Source organism: Pavona decussata, unplaced genomic scaffold, assembly GCF_977016875.1.
Source record: "Pavona decussata unplaced genomic scaffold, jaPavDecu1.1 SCAFFOLD_286, whole genome shotgun sequence".
NCBI classification, from domain to species: domain Eukaryota; kingdom Metazoa; phylum Cnidaria; class Anthozoa; order Scleractinia; family Agariciidae; genus Pavona; species Pavona decussata.
The window spans coordinates 110,001-131,665 of record NW_028145687.1 but is presented as its reverse complement, the minus strand read 5'-3'; the positions used below and the strand labels follow the sequence as shown (position 1 = coordinate 131,665).

The following is a 21,665-nucleotide window of genomic DNA, read 5'->3' as shown; positions in this document are numbered from 1 at the left end:
AATAGACTGCTTGTTTCAGTAGATCATTGCTAATGGCCAAACTAAGAAAACGAAATCAGGTAAATTTCGAGTTTTTTTAAATATAAGTTAAATTTCGAGTTTTTCAAATATACTTTCAGACCTAATAAGTAACAAATAAACAAAACAACAACACCAACAAAAAAAAAAACATTTTGAATTTGATTTAACAAATTGGCTAGAGCGGCAGTACAATCCAGTACAATCGCTATTCGCGAGTCGGTTCCGTTGAACGAATTTCACTTAATTGTGGCACTGAAGTTAGCCTCCCTCGCACGAGCCAAAAGAGCGTCTATGAGGGAGACTACAGTGAACTCGACCACCTCTCTCTCTCCTCTCCCCGACCCCTCCCCCTTCCTCCATTTTCTCTCTCTCGTCTCAATTTCCGTGCGTTCAAAAAACGAAAAAGCAACCTCGTTTCCTGGGCTTTACGCTTGTACGGCAATCTCGTACCCAGAGTCCTCAGGCTGTTTGGCCAGCGGTTGGTCGCAGTTGACTCTGGGGTACTGGTCGGGGTACTGGAATTTTATTACCGCAGGATTTCTGCGGTAAAACAATGCAAGCCGTTACGGAGCAGCCAATCAAATTCAATCAATTTTTTCGAATTCTCCAGAGTCTCTCCTGGCGCTCATACGAGTTGTCGGCTGACAAATTTCACACTTCACACTTCTGCTGAAATTAAACCCATCTCTGCCGTCCAACTCCCCCCCCCCCCCCCCCCCCACACCCCCACTCGCCGTTTCCCAGGAGTGAGCTATTCTTCTTCGCCACAATACTCTCGCGGTTCGCTTCGCTCGCAGCTTGCGCCCCAAATATCGATCAATCTTATAGTGTTTACGGTCCGCAACTAGCGAAAGCTAATCGACTGAGGCGGGTAGAGAAAGACATAAAGAAATACAATAAACGGAAAATACGGTACTTGAACAAGCCTGAGGACTCTGGGTACGAGATCGAGATTGTACTTTTAAAAACGTGACATGTCGATCACGTGATGTGCACATGGTGTGCGGTTTCATTGGTCGAAGGAGACAGCAATTACAACACTGTCCAATGAAATTTTGCGTTTCACTTTCGATAGAGACTGACAGAAAACGAAATCCTATTGGTCAAATTTACATTTTCAGAGCAGAAAGAAAACAAACGGTAGACGATAGCTACAGTTTACAACTTTTGTTATTATACGGCTGTTGTGAATGTATAAAAGATGGAGGATTTCCCCTAATCCCCTTTTTCTAGTTCCAGTCCCCTTTTATCGATCTGATCGAATTCATCTTCCTCTTCCGTCTCGACAACAGTGTACAGCAAAGTGAAGCTGTCGTTTGCAAAACAAATCACATTTTCTTGAACAATGGCACTGCTCTATCGAGGAGAATCACGAAAAAAGATTTTAAGGCATCCTGTGTTCTGGCTGAAGGTCATAGAAATTGTAAGTACACGTATTAATGCTTGTAGACCGCTTTCGCTCCTGTTGCAAGCTATCGCAGCTAGCTATAAACGGCTTAGCGCGCGAACCGAAATGATCAACAATGCAAATTTCGTTTGTTATAAGCTTACATACTTCACAGAAGTGTATATTATTAGAAACAACTGCATACGATCGTCGTCCTGTAGGGTGTTAAATGACTTGATCACAGTTAAACGAAAATATAATGTTTGCTTTTTTACAACATGTGAAACCGTTGGTCGAGTGCCTAATTAAGAGCACTGAATTTAGCCTTAAACCAACACACAAAAGCGTTCGACAAGCCGTTTATTAGCTAAATGCAAATAATTGAGATCTATTTATCGCTGTACGAATCGGTTTATTCCGCTGGTTTCCTGGAAAAAAAAACACCAAACGCTGCGTGGAGGCTATTTTGTTCATCCTTCGGAAATGCGGTAAATTTGATATCTGAATGACATTGTAGATGACCTGACTGACGCAAAGGCTTAGAGGAACGTGAACATGTAGAAGCAGAAAATAAGTTCGCTATGTCATTTTTGCCGACTTTCTACCAAATTATATGCTCTTCAAGTACGTAAATGATTATTTTGTTCTAATGCGAGCCTTTGTAATTGCTACTATTCGTCAATTACAAATTGCCGGTTTATGTTAACACAACAAGTCTTGGCAGGTTGCAATCTTCTGTGTGTTAAGATTCGGTTGCACTTCCTAGAGAGTTAAATTTATTTTGTATATTTTCTGATTCAGAAAATGCCCATGGACTCTGTTGTTGTACTCAAAGTCACGTTTAATCTTTAACAACCACTGTTACCGTTGGTTTCCTGTTTGGGCTCTGTTTCTAACAGCTGCAGTTTTCAGTCGTTATTATGCTGTCAAACTTGTGTGTAATTTTACTGAGTGCCCATAAATATGTACCCTTGGGTTGAACGGTCATGTTTAAATTTTAAATCATTTTTTAAGGTTTTCAAAATGTGTGTTACTGATCACATTTAGTCTCTTTCTCTTCTTTGTTTTGTAAACTTTTTATCATAGAGTGTGTTCATGGCGGCCATATTAGAAGAGCCAATTTACAACGAACCTCCCATAAGCGACCACTAAATAATGGCATTTTTTTTGAGGTTGTCGCTTACAATAGTCGAACCATGGGGTGAATCCTCCGGGAACGGGTCTGACATATCTACTTATTCAAAGAGAATTTATCGGAAACATTTTCCTAGTTCCAATATGAACAGTGCTAGGTTGTCACTAAAGGTTCCTTGTAAACTCTGAGTAGCGTAGTACATACAGAGGACATGGAGATCAGACCAAGTGGCCGCTTCCAAGAGGTTAAAAACAATGAAAAATTATAATGCCGTCAGCTCAAAAAGTGGTTACGGTTGCTTATGAGAAGTGGTTCTTTACGAGAGGTGACAATTATAGGGCTTTGACTGGGGAAAATTTGATGTTTTGGATAGGTGGTCTTTACGAGAGGTGGTCGCACATGGAGGTCTGACCGTCGAATGATTTTCCTTTGGGAAATAAATTTTATTTTTGTGCAAATATTATCTTTTGCTGTTTGGCTCCTCCAACAGGCCGCCATGAAAACACTCTATCTGTAGAAACTTGTTATTCCAACTTTTATTCATCTCTTTTTCAACTTAAGGTCCATTTAGGCATGCATTTTTTTGCGATTTTCCTCGCACTTTTTTAGTGCAAATAATATATTTGTCATTCAAGCTGCAGTTTCAAATCGTCTGTGTAAACTAGAGGTGATTTTTGGAGCTGCAATATCGCATGGGTTTCAAACTTGATGCAAACTTGCAGAGTTTCTCAAAAAACATACAAGGAATTGGCATTGAAATTGCAGCTGGATTACACGTACAATTTGAAGTTGCAACCTTATCCCAAAAGATTACAGAGAGAGTATGACAAACGTTGCATAAAAAATTTTGCATGTGTAAACCAGCCTTTAAATTTCTAACTGGTATGATCTGACTAGCCAGCCTGGATTAGCAACTTCTAACTGTGGGACAGTCCGTTTGGTGCCATTCTTTTCAATTAACAATTTTAAATAAATAAATAAATAAATAGAAAAAAATGCTTAAAGAAATTGTGCAGGGGTTCTAATAAAAATCCAACTTCCCTACCCACCCGAGATATGTCCAGAAATGCACATTTATGAGATTCATGAACTGTATGATAGACATCACAAGGTGTCCCCTTAATTCTTACTAAAACACACATAATTCTGTCAAACATGAAGTCATATGAAAATGACAAAAAGGTCTGTTTTATATGAAGTACCCAAATTCAGGGTTAGGTGCATTTAATCTGGACATAAGTGATCATTGGAATTCCCAGAGAGAAGGAGTCTCAAAAGGCAATGTTTTTGCCATTTAAACTTGCCACATTTTTTATCTTTTTCTTTACAGGGCCTTGCTCTAATTATTTTCCCAATTTGTGTCACGTACAGTGACCAAGGAGGGGTCTACATGCAAAACAGTGCAAACAGTTTTAACATCACCGTCAAATACCCCTTTGATTACAACAATGACACTGTAGTGTACACAGATGAAGATGCTCCACTTAAAAGCTTCAACTTCGATCCCGCTATTCCAGTTTGTGCCAAACTGTTTGTTGGTGTGACTGTGATAACTTGCATTGCTGCATTAGCAACATTGCTCATGTCCTGTGCAGTACATAGAAATGAGCGTATGGCCAATAAAGTTCTGATTGCGGTAAGTATGTACAAGTATTTCTTTTTTAATTTTATCATTTAGTCTGATGGATTTAAGTGATGTAGGCTGGACCGTTAAAGAAACAGGAATAAATGCTAGGTTTTCCATGAGTGACTTTTGCCTCCCGGGCTTTTGCCTTTCCAAAATTGCATGGCTATTGCAAAGTTGGTTTGACCAAATTCTTAGATGTTCAAAAAAATGTAATACTACATGGCAATTGCCATGCAGTATTACTGACATTTTTTTGAACGTCTAAGAATTTGGTCCATACCAATTAGTATGGACAAATTCTTAATAGATATTTAGTGTTCAGGCAAAAAAGTAATTTAATAAATGAAAAAATACCTGAACAATAATTAATAATTTTTGCATAAAATATGATTGTATTAGAAGACACAAGGGTGTCCACATGTAGCCATCAGTCATCTACCTTTGCTGCTTTAAATTTTGTTCAACCATAGGTAATTTTAACTACAGGTAATTTACTAGGAAAAGTCAACTATTACAAGAAATGGGACAGAGTTTTCAAATGGAAACTGTTTGGAACTCAAGCAACAAGGGATGACAGTAGTCAAGAACAAGTGTGCAATAGCCTGTGAGCAGGCTCCCGTAGCCGGATAGGGCGAAGGAAAAGGCAGCAAGCGAAGAGAGCCGAGTGAAGCTGGCTGAGGGGGGCACAGTTTTCCCCCGGCTAGCTTCGCTCGCGGTGTTTTCTTTCGTCCTATCCCCTACCGTAGCCTGTTCACAGGCTAGTGAGCAAGAAATCAGGAGACAAAGTTGTTCAGATTCCTTGGTGCCCAAATTGATCATTTTCACTTAAGTCCATTTAAAACGCACCATTTTGTTTACAGATTGAATAGGCCATTTTACAGTTGTGTTTAGTGACCTGGCCTCGGATTGTAAGCGAGGCTGGGGGTGACCTTGTTTTGATACAAACCTGACTGTTTTTCATATGTAAATGCAAACTAGTTAGCATAAGAACAGCATGATCTACATATGAAAAGTAATGAGGTTTGTATCAAAACAAGGTCACCTCCAGCCTTGCTTCCAATCCAATACCAGGTCACTAAGCACACAACTGTAAAATGGCCCATTGCAGGGAGGCATAGGGAAAAAGTGTGCGAACTGACAAAATCCTGTTGTGACCACTACCCATGCCAAGGACCAATATGCCAATGTAGTGCCCGTGCCTAGACATGGTACCAAGGTTTTTGCTTTGACATTGGCAAAAAAACTACGTAATAATTTATGTTCAGACTAGTAGTGCCTGTTCACAAGAACCAGACCCGGGCACTAAACAGGGCCATAGTCAAATACTTTCAAAATTCCTCCTCTATAATGACAGCCAACGTACTGGACTTGGACTGTTTCTGTGCAAGTATTCCGTTTCATAATGTGTGGTTCCAGATAATATCGATATCTCCCCCATAGAAAGTATTTTTGGTGGAACCCCTTCCCTCCTAGAATTTCCTTTTTAACTTCATATTTTCCCTTTAAAATTTGGCTTTTGAGACCCCCTCCCCCTCAGAGTTTTATAGATATTTTCTAGAACTGTACAATGCAGTTTTACTTTGTTTTTTGTTTGTTTTGTTTTATTTTCCAGTTGTTCAAAGCCCGATTAAGCTAATCCTGGGTTAACATGAACTTTGATTCAAGTTTAATTACCAATCAGTTTAAAGACTCTTCAAAAAGATTTTGGCATAAGCTTAAAAATTAGTTTTGAAAAACATTTTTTTTAATGAGCCAGGTGAAAACCTCAGTTAACTTTTAATTGTGGAGTAGTGTTACTTGGCTTCTGAACAACGCAGGCCCAGCAGGGAATGAAGTGGTGGCTAAATTATCAGAGAATACACATGTCTATAATATTATTACACTCTCTGACATCCAACGCAAGAAAATTGTGTGTTAGAGAAGGAACTCAGAAGAGTTTTTATGGTATCATTAAGGCCCAGTAGGCCATTTTCATGATGGTGTCATTTGACTGCAACTACCAGAATTCATTTCCTTTTCCTTTTCAAATTTTGTAATCCCAGTGGAGAGCAAAGAACAATAGCTCTAATTAGCATGAGAAAACAAAAAACTGAAGGATTCTGGTAGTTTTAGTCAAATGACGCCATAGCGAAAATGTCCTAGATGTAGTTCACAAGTCACCCACCAACTGATCGGTACCTTTGATATCTTTCCTATGCAGGAGATTTTTGTAGCTGTTGTAATGGCATTCCTCCTTGTCATAAGCACAAGCCTTTGGTTATACAACCTTCTTGAGTTGAGAAAAGAAGTGGAAGATGAAATTGTTAATGTTATCACAACCCTTGGATCAGACCTCTGCAAGGATTGTGTGGAATTCTTGCCAAATTATGCTGTGCTGTTTGCAGCAGTGGTAAGTTGTTGATAATTGTAAGTTTACTTCAAATGCTCATTATTAAACTCATCATCAATAGATGAGCTTGGGAGCAGGTGCCTAAAGGTGGTAAGGCCGGGCTGAACTTTGGCGGCAAGGAGGTATCCATGGCAACCCTGCGAACGGCCACCACCCGGCACCGTCACACTGAATAAATCAGTGGAATACTTACCTAAAACTTACCATAGAGAAGGGAGGGAGGGAGCGGGAGCAAAATCACAGCAGCAGACAAACAGCTAACTGCAGCCGAGCAAATGCAAACAGCGAATGACCTTTGAGCGAGCAAAGCGACGAAAACAACTGCATGAAAGCGTCACAGCACGTCCCTGCTAGATCTCCTGGGCCGCCCCTGTGACCACTGTGAGGGAAGACTGCTGACCCGCATTGTTTCGAGCTTAACTTAGCCTAAATTTCATTTAGCCACATATAATTCATTAGCCCATTGACCTATCAAATGGTCGATAATACATCATGTGTAGTGACTTTATGTCTGTTCGTAAACCCTCGTCCTAGTTAGTATGTGGTGTTTTATCAGCTGATAAAACACTTCTCATCAGTATGCAGTATTTTTCTCGTATGCTAAATTCCATCGTTCACAAAAGCATAATAATTGTTATGAACTCTATTGACACATGCTTTTCCAGGAATGTTTTTGAAGCTCTTCAAAAAACTCGCAGCACGTGTTTTATCGGGTCTAAAACCACTCAGCTGCACTTCGTAGTTTTAAACCCAATAAAACACTCCTGTTCTTTTTTTAAACATTACATAACAAACCATTGAGCTTCCTTATCTGTATAAGTGAAATGGTACATAATGCATATAAACTGTAGCATGTTGTGTGAGGTGACTAGGGGCACTTCCATTCATCAGAACTGAACCAGACTACAAAGAGTAGACAGAGCCTTGGGGAAAGGGCAGTAAGGTTTTCAATTTGTAGGATGGATCTTCCCCTTCCCTGCTAGCAGAGTTGTAATTTTCCATTATTTTGAACCAGGACATCCAAACAGAAAATAACAGAAAAAGAGACTCTGTTAGCAGTGAAGTCTCTCACTTGACAGGCTTAAATAAACAACGTTTTAATTTGTAGTAAGTTAACCACCACGACCTTAGCGGTCATAGTGGCCCACAAGTTTAGCGGGCATCCAGCGGTCAATCCCATAAGTGCAGGCTCAAATGGTCTGTGGTAGCTTTGTACACAGCTAGGATCTTGGAGTTCTTTGTTGAGCGTTTGTGTAGCGGTCTGCGGAGTGTTGTTTTAGCATCTCCCCCCTCCCATCCCCTATGTTTCTTCCTTCCACTGTTTCATCAGTGTGACGGGTGCCTGGAATGGGAGCTCATGGCTGGGTTGCGGGGATTTGCCAGCCATGAGGGCAGTATTCTATCTAGGGGCTTGCTGGCCACCGTGGAAGCCCCTGGGTATCCCAGGCACCCACAGTGGAACCCTTTCTATGTCTTACAAAATTTTAGTCAAATTCAACAGGTCTCTGGTCTTTTAACTCATCACCATTAGATAAGCTTGGGAAACTGGTGCTAAGAGGGTTGCTGGGGCACCTCACACGATTAAGGAAATTGCCGAAAGGTATCCATGACAACCCTGTGATTGGGAACCACCCCGGCAAGCAGCCACCACTGGGCACTGTCACACTGAAATTCAGTGGAAAAACAATGCTTACCTGTCCTGAAATCCCTCAGTCAAAACGTGCATGGGGCAAGAATTGGCAACGATTTTTTACACAACAAATGATCCACAAAGATCAGCTAAATTGCAAGCTTAATGTATTGCACAATAGGAACTCGCCCTGCAAGGACCTATGGTCCACCCCATAGATCACATACAGCACCACTGACCACATTGGCTTGAACCTAACTTTTGGCTAAATTACATCACTTAAGCCACATTAATATTTCACAAAGCTGTCTCATTGTCTTGATTTCTTTCGCAAGGCTAAGAAAGTCTGGTGCTCACAGAGCTGTGCTGTGCTGTCTCACAAAGTATCCAGTTTACCGTTTTTAACCCTTCTTTCTGAAAACGAAAATAATTCATATATAAATTATATACTTAGTCATTTTTTTTTTCATTGGACTGAATCACTAAATTTTATTGTCTGGCATTCATAATTTGTATAAACAAGGTTCAACTGTACATGTATATAGATTGATATATTTTTGCACCTTTTATCAACAGGGCCTTGCCTATGTGTTGTTCATAGTATGGCTCTGCAACACTGCCTTGGTTTTCTCTGACACTGTGAATCGTTCTGATGACGTGACAGCCACTAGTTCCCTGGTCTTCACTCAAGAGCTTTCAGATAAATCCCCAGATACACACACTGTACAAGAAACTACAGCTGCTTAGTACAGAGAATTTAAGCCTTGATCTTTATGTCTGAATACGCAGTGCAACATTACATGGAATATTACATACGATAACATTCATTTGGTAGACTGCCTGCAACCATTCTTTTATAAGCCATTTTGCACTCAGATGTCCATAAACAATAAGGGCCCATCTGAAAATTGTGTTTAAGAAACCCAAACTCTGCAATGTTGCTTTGTTTATCCAGTCATTCACATAACTGTATGACATTGTTGCAATTTTCTTAATTTGGTCTGAGTGACAAAAAGTCTTAGAATGTGATGTAAATAACAAGACTGAAATCCCTTGATTTTGACATGTTAAACTTCTACTAATCTTTCGCAGAAAGTGAAGGGAATTTTGTCCTGTTTCACTCATTGGACTGGGAAGCTAATCTTCCGTAAAGTTTGCAGTGCAATCTTGCTTGGCATTTAGTAGAGCTTATAGTTACATATATTGAGCCATGGAGTCACTGTCAGAGTCATATATTTTGTTTTATATTTGTAAGAAAATTTATGAAATTCACCAAACAAATTGATCAGATATCAGATGATTTGATCTGATTGGTTCATTAGTAACCAATTTATAATTTACTATGTAAATGTGCATGATAAATATACAAGTTCTCACATGTAAAAAGCTCAAGCAATTCTGTTTAAAATCATACGCAATCATATTGATTTATTAAAGGCATGTGTAGATTGTAAATTTTATACCAAAAGCATAGTATTTTTTTCTTTGTGTCTTGGACTGTGTTCAGGCCTGCAGGACAACTGATGCAACTTGTCATCAGGCAATAAATTACAAAGCATTGATTTTGTAAAATTTGCTGGGAAAATGTTTTTAAAAAAGGAGTTCTATCAAACTGGGGCCGGGCAGATCCAGTACGGAGGCCTATAAGGGAAACGTTTTCCCCAACCCACCCTGCATGGAAAGTTCAAAAGGCTTGAAATGCCTCTGTGTTTTACAATTAATATTTTCACTATCTTCTGTGGGAAGGGAGGGCAAGGTAGTGTGCGCCCAAATCGCTTACGAACGAATCTCACTTTTGGTGCCCTTACAACTGTGCTCACCTCATTCCCTACCCCCTTCTTGTAAAATGCTGTAACTGTTTATATAATTCAAACTGTTTTTGTTAGTTGTTTGGGAGGAACTAAACAGCGATTAGTATGAACAAGTAGACGTTTGTGTACCCTTTCATTTTTTTTTTTACAAGTTTATCAATGTAATTAGCTCTGTGACTTTTGAAAGTAGCTTTGACGTAATTTCAGTTACAACATTTTAATACTCTTCTATAAAAAGTGTTAAATAAAATGTATGAAGGAATTTAAGCAAATAATAATTTTTAATTGAAAGAGAACATTAAAGTACTAAATACTTGCAGTGTCTCGGTTTTAGTGAAGGTCATCTATTACAATTGTCTGGAAATAACTCTTCTCTCAAGGTCTACTAATGTTGGAGCATTGAAGCTTTTGACTGTTTCACACAGTCGTTGCTGAAGAAGACTGAGGACAGTCGAAAGCTTCAATGCTTCAACATTGGTAGACCTTGAGAGACGAGTTTTCCATACAATTGTTTAAGATTCCAAGGTCAAGAATGACCATTCACAGTATTAGGTCATCTATTGTTTGTTGAATACCTTGAACACATAATTATTACCGAACAAAGGCATGATTGTTTTGCAAACAAAGCAAATAAAACTCCAAGCCCGCCGAAATCTACGGAAAAATTCATTTGCCGGGACTTTCGAGAAACGGGCCCCAGGGCTCATAGCGCAGTGTACAATGTTTTCACCCAATATTTCAGATCAGGGCACAAGGTTAAAACACTTCCTCGTGTAAGTATTAAATCGGCAAAATGGCACATTGAAGTTTCAAAGGAGATTGAAGGGCTTGTTGAACCATCCAGGCTTCCGCAATTTGTCATACCGTTTATCAGTTTGTCACTCCAGCAAGTGAGTTCTGAGATGAGTTAAACTTGGTTCGTCGAAACACTGTATCTGGCGTTGAGACTTTGACAACATTTACCTTTTTTTTTCAGCTCTGAAAAAACAGAAACAATGAAGGGGCGACAAAACACGGCTCTATCGTTTAAATGATTGCAGAGGTTTCTGATGGTGATGAGACTCCGGATGCAATTAAGCCAAGAGTCGTTTTCAATTTTAGTTTTGTGAGGTTTGTAACGAATAAACTGTTACACCAATGGAAACCTAAAAATAAATCAAATTTTGTTTGGTTTGTTAAAAAGTTATCATACCAGTGTACTAAAACGTATATTTAAGTGTCTTTAGCCACGGTGGTGAGATTGCAACTAAAGGCTGGTTTCCATATGATCGCAGATCGCAATAAGGTCTGCGATCGTCTGCGATCATATGGAAACCAGCCTTTAGATAGAACGTGGTTCTATCTTCTGCGATCGCAGACGATCGCAGAAGTAGTTTCCATATGATCGCAAGCCATATTGCGATCTGCGATCCGCGATCATATGGAAACCAGCCTTTAACAAATTAAATGGCCAATTTTTTTAATCCTACCCGTGTTTTGAAAAGTTGATAAAAAGCGGACAATGGTTTATCCTCCCTTTGAGAAAATCACTTGATATGTTTCTGTTTGTGTTCTACAAGCATTTCGCAAATGAGAAGAGGTATTTACTTTCCGCCGAAAAACACTTAAAAAAAACCCGGCGACATAACCCGTTTAAAAAAGATAAGGAGATTGTTCGAATGGGAGCGTGTTAGAATTTGGTATTGGACGTCCACTAAGTTATAATTGACTCAGAGGCAAATCCTTTAGCTTGGACGAGGGCTTAGATCAAACACAACCTCTCTTCATTTCTGCTGTCGTTGCACCCAATCTTTACAATTTGTCCAAGATCAGAATTGAACATCTCTAGCTTTCGAATGTCGTTATTTTTAAAGATATTAAATAGTAGAACAACATAAGACGAGGCTGGTGTAACCTGCGTTACAGTCATTTCAGAGAAAAAGGAAAACGATCAGAAGCTAAGGCGCATGGACTATTTAAGATCAAAACTGGCATAAGAAGAATCTTAATGTTATTGCCCAAAACATTGTCACACGAAAATACTTTCCACTGGCAAGCTATAGTCTGCAGAACAGGCGCCATTTAATTTATTTTAACTTTGTTTTGCGAGCAGAGGCAAGATTCATTGCCTCCGTTCGCTTGAAAAACGCAAAAAAATAAAATAAAAAATAACGCCTGTTCTGCAGGCTAGTGTTGCTAAATAGCTGCATCAGTTTTACTTGATATTGACTGATCGCATGTTTGCTCCCGGAAATGACTGCTACTCAAGTTACAGTGGTCGAAAACATTTTTATTAATTTTAAAATCAATCTCATTAAATATGTTGCACATCTTCCTTACACCGAATAATATCACGAAAAGTAACAAGTACGTTTTAGTTGTATAGCTCTACGTACATATAATTGCTCGTGAGTAACAACAACCGAAACTCTTTGAAGTGTCACCATAAAAATCAACGAGTTCAAAGGCTGACTGATTTCTTCGGAAATAGGCCAGTGCAGTAAATAAATCTCAGTTTTAAAGTTAACCAAGGTCTCTTAAACAAGTTGGCAAAATCAGCAAGACACAGGACAGCTAAATTTTACAGGAATCCACATTAATAAACTTTAAGACCCGAAACGTAAAGGAACCATTACCAAGGTGTGCCGAGCTCGGCAGGATAAATGGGCATTTTAATTTTAAAATAAGTTTTAAATTATTATTTTTATTTTACTTTTCATTTTTAGTTTTAATTTGATGTTTATTTCATTTTAATTTCTTTAAAATTTAGAGTTTAAATTTAAATAATGAGGATTCCTGTAAATGTTTTCTTGCCCTTCATTTTATGTTTTGAATTACTGGTCTCAGTCGGCCGCAAAATTGGTAGATACACGAGATCATTGTAAACATTTGGTTAACGTTAAATCCTGCATTGTTTCAGTGAGATACAGAAAAATAGGGTCCATGAAATCACGCTAACTCAGCCAAACCCGAATTCAGGGTGCCAACGAATGATTGAGGCACAAACTGTTGTCAGGCCACTTGACGCGGCATTAACTACAACCAAAAGTTTCACCTATAGATCTACCGTATAGTAAAATAACTAAAGTTGTTTCATTTTCAAAGTGAATAAAAAGTCCCTTTATCGATGTTTGCTCACTGTAGCTGTAGCCAAATGCATCACGACCAAAAAGTCGTTATCCCCACTCGGTGGTCTTCACGTAATGTTATTTCGCAGTGATGGGAATCTGATTACGAAATATCAATGTTCAGGTTATGCCATTTTCGTCTTGAGATTTAAAGACATTCGGTGTTGATTCTCAGTCAGCCAATGATGTAGAGTGAAGGCTGGCTGAAGAATCTTGCGGTTCAGTTTTCACTCGGATAAACTCTAGTTTTAAAAACTTCGCGAGACTTCAACCACAGAAAACACCCTGAAAGGAAAGAAGCAGAATCGGAATTGATTGTAAGTCTGATTATTGTTAATTGATAATTAATGCATTGATACACCCGTTAACGCTTAACTTTTATTGCTACAGCATAGGAGTATAAGACGATCAAGAGTTTTGTTAGACTGATAGTATGCCTGTGTCACTGACTGAAAAATTAATATATCATTCAGTTATTCACCAAGCTTAAAACATATTTACAACTCATTTCTTACAAACATGTTCTTCCAAACCATGAAACTGTTTTAGACCTCTTCCACTGGGACCCTCTCCCAATTGAGACGAAAAACGGCACAAATCTCTACCCTACTCCAATACTAGCTCAATGGAAAAGAAACCTTTTTTAACACTAAAATTACCCACGTATTTTCTCGATTTAACGCGGGCTCGTATAAACGTCGGGTCAAAATCTGCTAGTTTTTAAATAAACGCCGGAAGCGTTTGATCGAGGTCCCGTGTTTATTTGCGGTCCAGTATACTGTCTTGAATAGCACTGCTACGACATACTAGTACGTTATGCTGCTTTATTAATTTCAATAAATGTTCAAAGGAAAACTAGCGTTAATTAACATAGCTAGGATGGATGATGTTGTACAACAAAATAAAACAAAGCTAGCAATGTTCGTTTATGTCATATTACTGAAAACGTTCTTTAATTTCTTGTGTTATGCGTCCTTTGAGAAGCTTTCCCAGGCCGATGTTCTTTAAACACAGCTGTGCCTTGAAGGTGCTTCTTGTTAATGTTCGGGGCTCGGTTGTTCGAAAGCCGATTAACCCTAATTCCCGATCAAACCTTTACCGAGGTTTTCAACTCGCTTGTTTATTTTCAAACCCTAATTTTAAGCTCATGGTAAAGAGAAATCTAAGGCAAATTTAAAGGACTAAAATATTTTGGGAGAATATTTTACTGATTAGCAATTAAATTCTAATGAAAGTTCACGTTAACCCAGGGCTTTGAACAACTGGGCCCTGTTTGTTACAAATCTTGATTGCAGCACACACGCGCCATATGTAATACTGTAACTTCGGGTAAGAATCATCCTCGGAGAACCAGGGGCAGTTTGTCAAGGTGGGACGAAGGGCCGCCTCAAAACAAATTGCCCCTGGGTCTCCGGGGATGGGTAATAAGAAACTAGCCTGAAAAAATGTCAGAAGACTGCACTTTATCAATAAACGCCGGACCCTGATTAAACGCTGGCTTCAAATAAAGGCGAGACCAAAACTGCTGATTTTTTTAAATAAACACCGGGGGCGTTTAATCGAGAAAATACGGTATCTAACCTCGCTATAATACTCATCTCAAAATTCAATGACACAAGGGCCACACATTTTTGAGCTGCGCATACCTTATAGTTAAATAAGTGAGGAAGAAATAGCCCATAGCGATAACCGCTTACTAACTCCTTCATAATAGTTCACTTCAGAAGAAAACACTCATCCATCGTTCGTCAGCTTTCCCTCGTGTTTCTATGATATAGTTGAGGTGCTCATACCCATCTGGAGTAGCCACCCTGAAAAGGAGGAGAATAGTCTATATTTTTCCAATAAATTTCCCAATTTTAATAGGGCGGTCATGATTAAGTGGGGACATATACAGTAAGAGAATTTGATACTTTTCTAAAATTTCCATGAAACTGATAGGCTTATATTCATTGATCGCACTTCACAATAGTCACTACCAACTCAAGAACTACAAGAAACTATTTGGTTGAATAATAAAATAAGCTCAACAAGCTTAAGAAAATGTGCCGCTCAGAAAAACCAAAGTCCAGGGCACATAGCGCCGATCTATGGTCGACTTAACGAGCGTAAGATGACAGCAAACCGATAGCAACATACCTTGCAAATCTTGTTTGTTATCTAGGGGTCTACCAATGATGGATAGAGGCATCTCACTCACTGTTCATGTATAGGAAACCTGATATACTACAAACTCAAAAAACCAATGAAATTTGTGTCAGTATATTACGAACGAGTGCAGACTTGATCGTTAACAGTTAACAGACATTCATTCCTCAGGCCTGTAGCAAGGGGAGGGGCAGAAGGGGCTTGAGCCCCCCCCCAGAATTTTTGGAAGTTAATAAACAATGTGCCAAAAAAGGATAATTAAAACAGATTAATGTGCACTGATCAATGAGTCTTGAACTCTGATGCTGCAAGTGCCTTTTCACAACCTTCAATAATTTGTTTACTACCTGTCAGTTTCTTTCGCTGACAGTTTGTTTTTATATACAACGGCAATGAAGGCACTCCTACCTGACAAATCGGAAATAAGAACCAAAATTGATCGAAATCAACCAATATAAAACCGTGAAAGCTGTTGAAATAAACTACTTGTTTTTTAAGACATCTGCTCATTGATAGCAACATAAATGCCCTTAGTTTATAACAATTTAGTATTCGCGCATTGTCGAAAGCCACACAAATATGTCCTCTCAAGAGCAAAATTTTCCTGCAGGCGAATTCTCACCGCCCGATTCCAAGTTTAAAAAGAGAAAGAAAAATTTGTCCTCGTTTGTATACGTCCTCCTTCAAACGTGAAATTAAATTTCACATGGTCATTAGTCCGCGTAAAATAAAAAAAAGCAAAGAAATGTACCAAAAAGTGTGACGCAGGTGCAAAGTTATTGATTTGCTTACTAAATCTACTGCTTTTTTATGTCTCGTTGCATCTTAAACTCCCTAATCTGTCTGTTTTTTGGGGTGACGGGCCGGGGGGCGGGGGGGAGAGTAGTTTTGTTTAACCATTTTGCTCGGCCCCCCTAGTTATTTTAGCCTTGCTACGGGCTTGATTCCTATGGCAGCAAATAAATGACGCACAGAAGAAAGACAACCACAGAAAACGTGTTATTTAACGTGCTATTTAACCAGAAATTGTTTCAATATATGCCCCAGTTTAAGGTCACGTGATTGGCAACTATTGTCCACCTTCCCGTATCACAGTTTAGCTTTCCCTTCCAAATAAAGACCAACTACTGCCTTAATATTGGGGGTACTCTGAGTAACACTGAAGGACTTCTCTTCGACTCCATATAGGAGTACTCGGATATCCTGTTTCCGAGTATAGGTCAGTGTGCACATCTTTCACTGAATAATACATCATTACCATTCATTCACCAGGATTATAGTATACCATCACATTTAATCATACGGTCGACTCCCGATAATTCGAACCCTCGCTAACTCGAACCTCCCACTAACTCGAACCAATTTCCCCTTCCCTTCAGGCCATTTTTTATATAATTTTACCCTCGATAACTCGAACTCCCGATAACTCGAACTGTTTTCAATTTCCCTTGAAGGTTCGAGTTATCGGGAGTCGACTGTATGTAGTTCTGTCGTAGAGCTTCCGAGCAAGTAAACTGAGAGGAATAAGTTCAACTCTTCTTAGAAGCACTCGGATATCATATTACCGAGTGTAGCTAGCGCTCAGTGCCAGAAGTCTGAAGGGCTTCAGTTCGACTCCTTATAGGAGGACTCGGATATCCAGCCTTTTTGGGAGCATAGGTCGGGGACGATGTCTTTAACTGAATAATACATCATTGCAATTTATTCACCAGGATTGTAGGATACCATCAGAATTAATCATATGTAGCACTGTCGTAAAGCTTACGAGCAAGATATCGGAGAGGAATTAGTTCGACTTTTCTTAGAAGCACTCGGATATCCTATTTCCGGGTGTAGCTCAGTGCCAGTAATCGGAAGGACTTCTGTTCGACTCCCTATAGGAGGACTCGGATATCCTTCTACCGTGTATAGGTCAGTGTGGATGTTTCTCACTTAATAATATGTCATTCCCATTCATTAACCAGGATTATAGTATACCAACAGATTTAATCATATGTAGCTCTGAACAAGGAATCGGAGGGGCTTCAGTTTGACTCTTAAAAGGAGCACTAGGATAACCTCTTTCCGAGTGTAACTCAGTGTCAGTAATCGGAAGGGCTTCTGTTTGACTCCATATAGGAGGACTCGGATATCCAGTTTCCGAGTATAGGTCAGTGTGCATGTCTTTCACTGAATTATACATCATTGCCATTCATTCACCAGGATTATAGGATACCATCAGATTTAATCATATGTAGCACTGTCGTAAAGCTTCCGAACAAGTTATCGCGACGAATAAGTTCGACTCTGAGGAGGACTCGCATATCCTATTTCCTAGGTGTAGCTCAGGCTCAGTAATCGGAAGGGCTTCAGGTCGACTCCTTATAGGAGGACTCGGATATCCTGTTTCCGAGTTTAGGTCAGTGTGGATGTATTTCACTGAATTATACATCATTGCAATTCATTCACCTGGATTACAGTATACTATCACTTTTAATTATATATAGCATTGTCGTGGAGCTTCCGAGAAAGTTATTTGAGAGGAATTAGTTCTGCTTTTCTTAGAAGCACTCGGATATCCTATTTCCGGGTGTAGCTCAGTGTCAGTAATCGAAAGACTTCTGTTCGACTCTTTATAGGAGGACTCGGATTTCTTGTTACCGAACATAGGTCAGTGTGGATGTCTTTCACTGAATTATACATCATTGCCATTCATTCACTAGGATTATAGGATACCATGAGATTTAATCTTATGTAGCACTGTCGTAGAGCTTCCCAGCAAGTTATCGGAGGGGCTTCAGTTCAACTCTTCAAAGGAGCACTCTGATATCCTATTTCCGAGTGTAGCAGTGCCAGTAATCGGAAGGGCTTCAGTTGGACTCCTTATAGGAGAATCGGAGATTCTTTGTCCGAGTATAGGTCAGTGTGGATGTAATACATCATTGCCATTCATTCACCAGGATTATACTACACCATCAGATTTAATCATATATATATATAGCACTGTCGTAGAGCTTTGGAATATGAAATTGGGGTGTCCTTAAGTTCGACTCTTCATAGAAGCACTCGGATAATCTATTTCCGAGTGTAGGTCAGCGTCGCTAATCGGAAGGGCTTCAGTTACACTCCTTATAGGAGGACTCGGATATCCTTTTTCCGAGTATAGGTCAAAGTTGATGTCTTTAACTGAATTATGCATCATTGCCATTCATTCACCAGGATTACAGTATACTATCAGTTTTAAACATATGTAGCTCTGTGATAGATCTTTCGAACAAGGAATCGGAGGGGGCTTAACTTCGACTCCTGAAAGGAGGACTCGGATATCCTTTTTCCGAGTATAGCTTACCGCATTCACTGAATAACACACCATTCTCTCATTCATTCACCAGGATTGTTTTAGACCATCAGGTTTAATCACATGTAGCTCCGTGGTAGAGCTTCCGAACAATTAATGGCAGGTGTTAAAGTTCGACTCCTCATTGGAGGACTCGGATATCCAGTTTCCGAGTATAGCTCTGTGTCATTCACTGAATAACACGACCTTCTCCTTCATTTACCAGGATTCTAGTATACCATCACATTTAAACAAATGTAGCTCTGTTGTTGAGCTTGGGAAACAGCAATCGGAGAGGCTTCCGTTCGACTACTCACATGTATCTCAGTGGTAGACCCTTCGAACAACTAATTGGAGGGGCTTAAGTTCGATTCCGCATAGGAGGACTCGGATATCCTGTTTCCGAGTATAGCTCAGTGTCATTCACTGAATAATACATCATTCTCATTAATTCACTAGGATTATAGTACACCGTCAGATTTAATCACGTGTAGCTCTGCCGTAGAGCGTCGAACTAGTAATCGGAATGTGTTGGGGTCGACCGACTTCCTAGGGCCCCTCGGTTGCCCTTTTTTCGAGTATAGTTTAGTGTCTTTGACTCAATAATGCATAATTCTTAATATAACCTTGCTGTTTATTTTTTATTTGAGATTTTTTATCTCTTTTCTTCTTTTGTATAGTACAATAATTTTCCGTAGTTCAATTTCATTCTTGGGAGTTAATTTAGTTCGTATTTCCTAAAATTATGTCGACATGAACCCAGGAAACTTGTAAAAGATTTAATAATTCAATACTACTGATGAAGACTCTTGCAGCCGGGTAATTAGTTTTATTAATTTTGGTAGACATACCTGTGAAGCGTTAGATATCCCTCAATATATCTATAATCTGTAAACACAGGCTGTTAGTAAAACATGGGGCTCTATAGCCCAGTCAGTCGAGAACGGGTTCTTCGTCATAACGAAACTTGTTTTAGTTGACATCCTGGCTTTTTATGTGAAGCCATTTGAACTGTATCATATTTGTCTGCAGATCAGTGGAACTCATTTATCCATAAAAAAATTTCGTTAACGTTAAGACGTTTTTTTATTTTTAATGGCTTTGAGTGAGGCCATTAGAACTGTATCACATATTTTTTTGGATATATCTCCTGTTCCATAAATAATGGTTTTAATAGTCTTTTTTTTTTCAAAGCAACATCTCCTTCTTAGGAACCGCAAGGGAACCGCACCCCTGCTTGAATACAGACGGTCCTCTGGAACCAGCCATGAACTCTCACACAGCGACCCAGTATATTGCCTGTCACCCTAACAGATCACGGTATAGTTAGTTGCCGGTATAACCCGGCCTGTATTCAACAGAGTTGACTACTGTACCTGTGTGCAATGCCTGTTGAGTGCATACGGCAGACCGGGATGGGTTGATCATCACGACTATACGGGCCTCGGGAAGCGCGAAAGTAAGACAAGCACCAAGTGGAGCGCGCGAAACCCTCCACCTAGCTTGGGGTCATGTGGTTGGCAACTATTGGCCACCTTTCCGTATTTGATACTATTTTTTAGTCATAGTTTAGAGTTAGGTTCTGTCGAAAGAGATGTCGCAGCGTGTACTAGGTAAATACGTGCCGTGTGTTTAGTGTTCGGCAGGTCCAGCCGTGGTACTTTTGAAAAGACTTTTACTTATTCCTTCCACCTGCAGTCTATTGGACACTAAGATACAGTGATTTAGAGGTTGTTCTCCGCAAAATATCAATACTGATCTCTAATATTTACCTTACAAGTGTTGTGGAAAGTAGCCCTTTTTCGTGAAGATCAACCTGAAAAGGTAAAAAATATTGGTTAATAAAGATCTTGGGGGTTGTTAGTTGCCTTAGTTTATGCTGACGTGTCAAATTTCCCTTGCTCGGTTGAAAGCAGCACTAAAATAATAGTATACCTGTTTTGAATCCCGGTTCATATATGGCTCATTCATATGGTATGTATCATCACAAGTTCGTTTTTGTTGCGTGAATACTCGATTACCTGCGAAAAGCAAAATAATAAAGAATAAATGAATAAATACATAAATCAATATGGAGCTAGTATTGATGATGATGATGATGATGACCATCATTATTATTATTATTATTATTATTATTATTATTATTATTATTATTATTTTTAATATCGTTATGATGATAATTGTTGCTTCCCCCTCCTACTTGTAGTCTGTTTCTCTCTCCAGGCTTCCTGCTCTCGAAGTAACACGCATCGAAAAATTGGGACGAGGGGGGTTGGGACCAGGCGAAAGCGCCTCGCCCCAACCCCTACTCGTTCACACCCCTATTGTAGCTCGCCTTCAGAGCGGAAAAACGTTCTGCGCAATTTTTCTGCGCATATCCGTTCGCGGGCGCAAGTGAATTGAAAACGCTGCCGTTCGGTTCGATTCTGTATTGTTGAGCAGTGGCTTTTGTGGTAAAAATACATTTTACCATCTACGTTTTGTCCAATTTCATCGAATATGCTATAAAATCGGACCGGGCATTTTACCAACACCGTGTAAGGACAAGAACGAAAACAGGATTTGCGGTACAGGTTCCGGTACATGACTACAAACACAGCAAAGGGACACTTTTTTTGTAACTATGCTACACAGGCTTCATCTCTATTTAATTCTCTATGTTTCTCATTACAAGACAATTCATATTTGGCGTCAGCACAACTGAAATTGAAATTCTATTTAAAAAGTTGCAGCTGGTCAACCTCTGCTCACTGGATGCATTTATTTATTTATTTTTATTTTTATTTTTTTTCGTTTCTAAAACAAAATTGCGCGACGAGTGAATGATGGCAAGAGTGCGACCACGGAAGGCTTTGTGAAACAAATTCAAAATCTTCGCGGCTAAGCACAGAGACAAAAGGGATTATTTGCGAAGTTTCCGTAATTAAAGATATTTTTCCTGCCTTCAGTTGACCTGTGCTGATAAATATTGTTACACAACAGTTGTGTAATTGACCTGAGCCTACTAGATAGATGCACACACACCCGTGTCAAAAACAAACTTTTTTATTGTGTTTATCATGATCAAATTTTGGCTAATTGTACTGGACCGCAA

The 21,665-nt window shown here is 39.3% G+C and overlaps 1 protein-coding gene and 2 long non-coding RNA genes across 6 annotated transcripts in view; 2 read left to right on the top strand and 1 right to left on the bottom strand.

Moving 5' to 3' along the window:
- Positions 1-1,154: 1,154 nt before the first annotated feature.
- Positions 1,155-10,316, top strand: LOC146455031 (uncharacterized). Its single transcript, XM_085094737.1, has 4 exons — positions 1,155-1,444; positions 3,874-4,179; positions 6,371-6,559; positions 8,766-10,316. The coding sequence occupies exons 1-4, from the start codon at positions 1,367-1,369 to the stop codon at positions 8,934-8,936; spliced, it is 744 nt and encodes a 247-aa protein (XP_084950863.1). The 5' UTR covers positions 1,155-1,366; the 3' UTR covers positions 8,937-10,316.
- A 1,450-nt stretch (positions 10,317-11,766) lies between these two features.
- Positions 11,767-21,665, bottom strand: part of LOC146455028 (uncharacterized) — a 15,260-nt gene continuing 5,361 nt past the window's right edge. Inside the window, exons 3-6 of one of the 3 annotated variants that reach the window (XR_014859102.1) lie at positions 20,507-20,592; positions 20,344-20,387; positions 15,247-15,340; positions 11,767-13,392 (exon numbers count right to left, since the gene is read on the bottom strand). This is a non-coding gene — a long non-coding RNA (uncharacterized LOC146455028). Of the gene's footprint in view, positions 13,393-14,780; positions 14,919-15,246; positions 15,341-20,343; positions 20,388-20,506; positions 20,593-21,665 lie in introns of those variants that run through there. The other 2 variants (XR_014859101.1, XR_014859100.1) reach the window with 2 other exon arrangements.
- LOC146455030 (uncharacterized) lies at positions 15,252-19,789 on the top strand. Of its 2 annotated transcripts, XR_014859104.1 has the most exons (5): positions 15,252-15,430; positions 16,212-16,823; positions 17,573-17,653; positions 18,326-18,400; positions 18,579-19,789. It is a non-coding gene; the product is annotated as an uncharacterized LOC146455030 (long non-coding RNA). The 2 variants fall into 2 exon arrangements; XR_014859103.1 differs by having other exon boundaries at positions 18,326-19,789.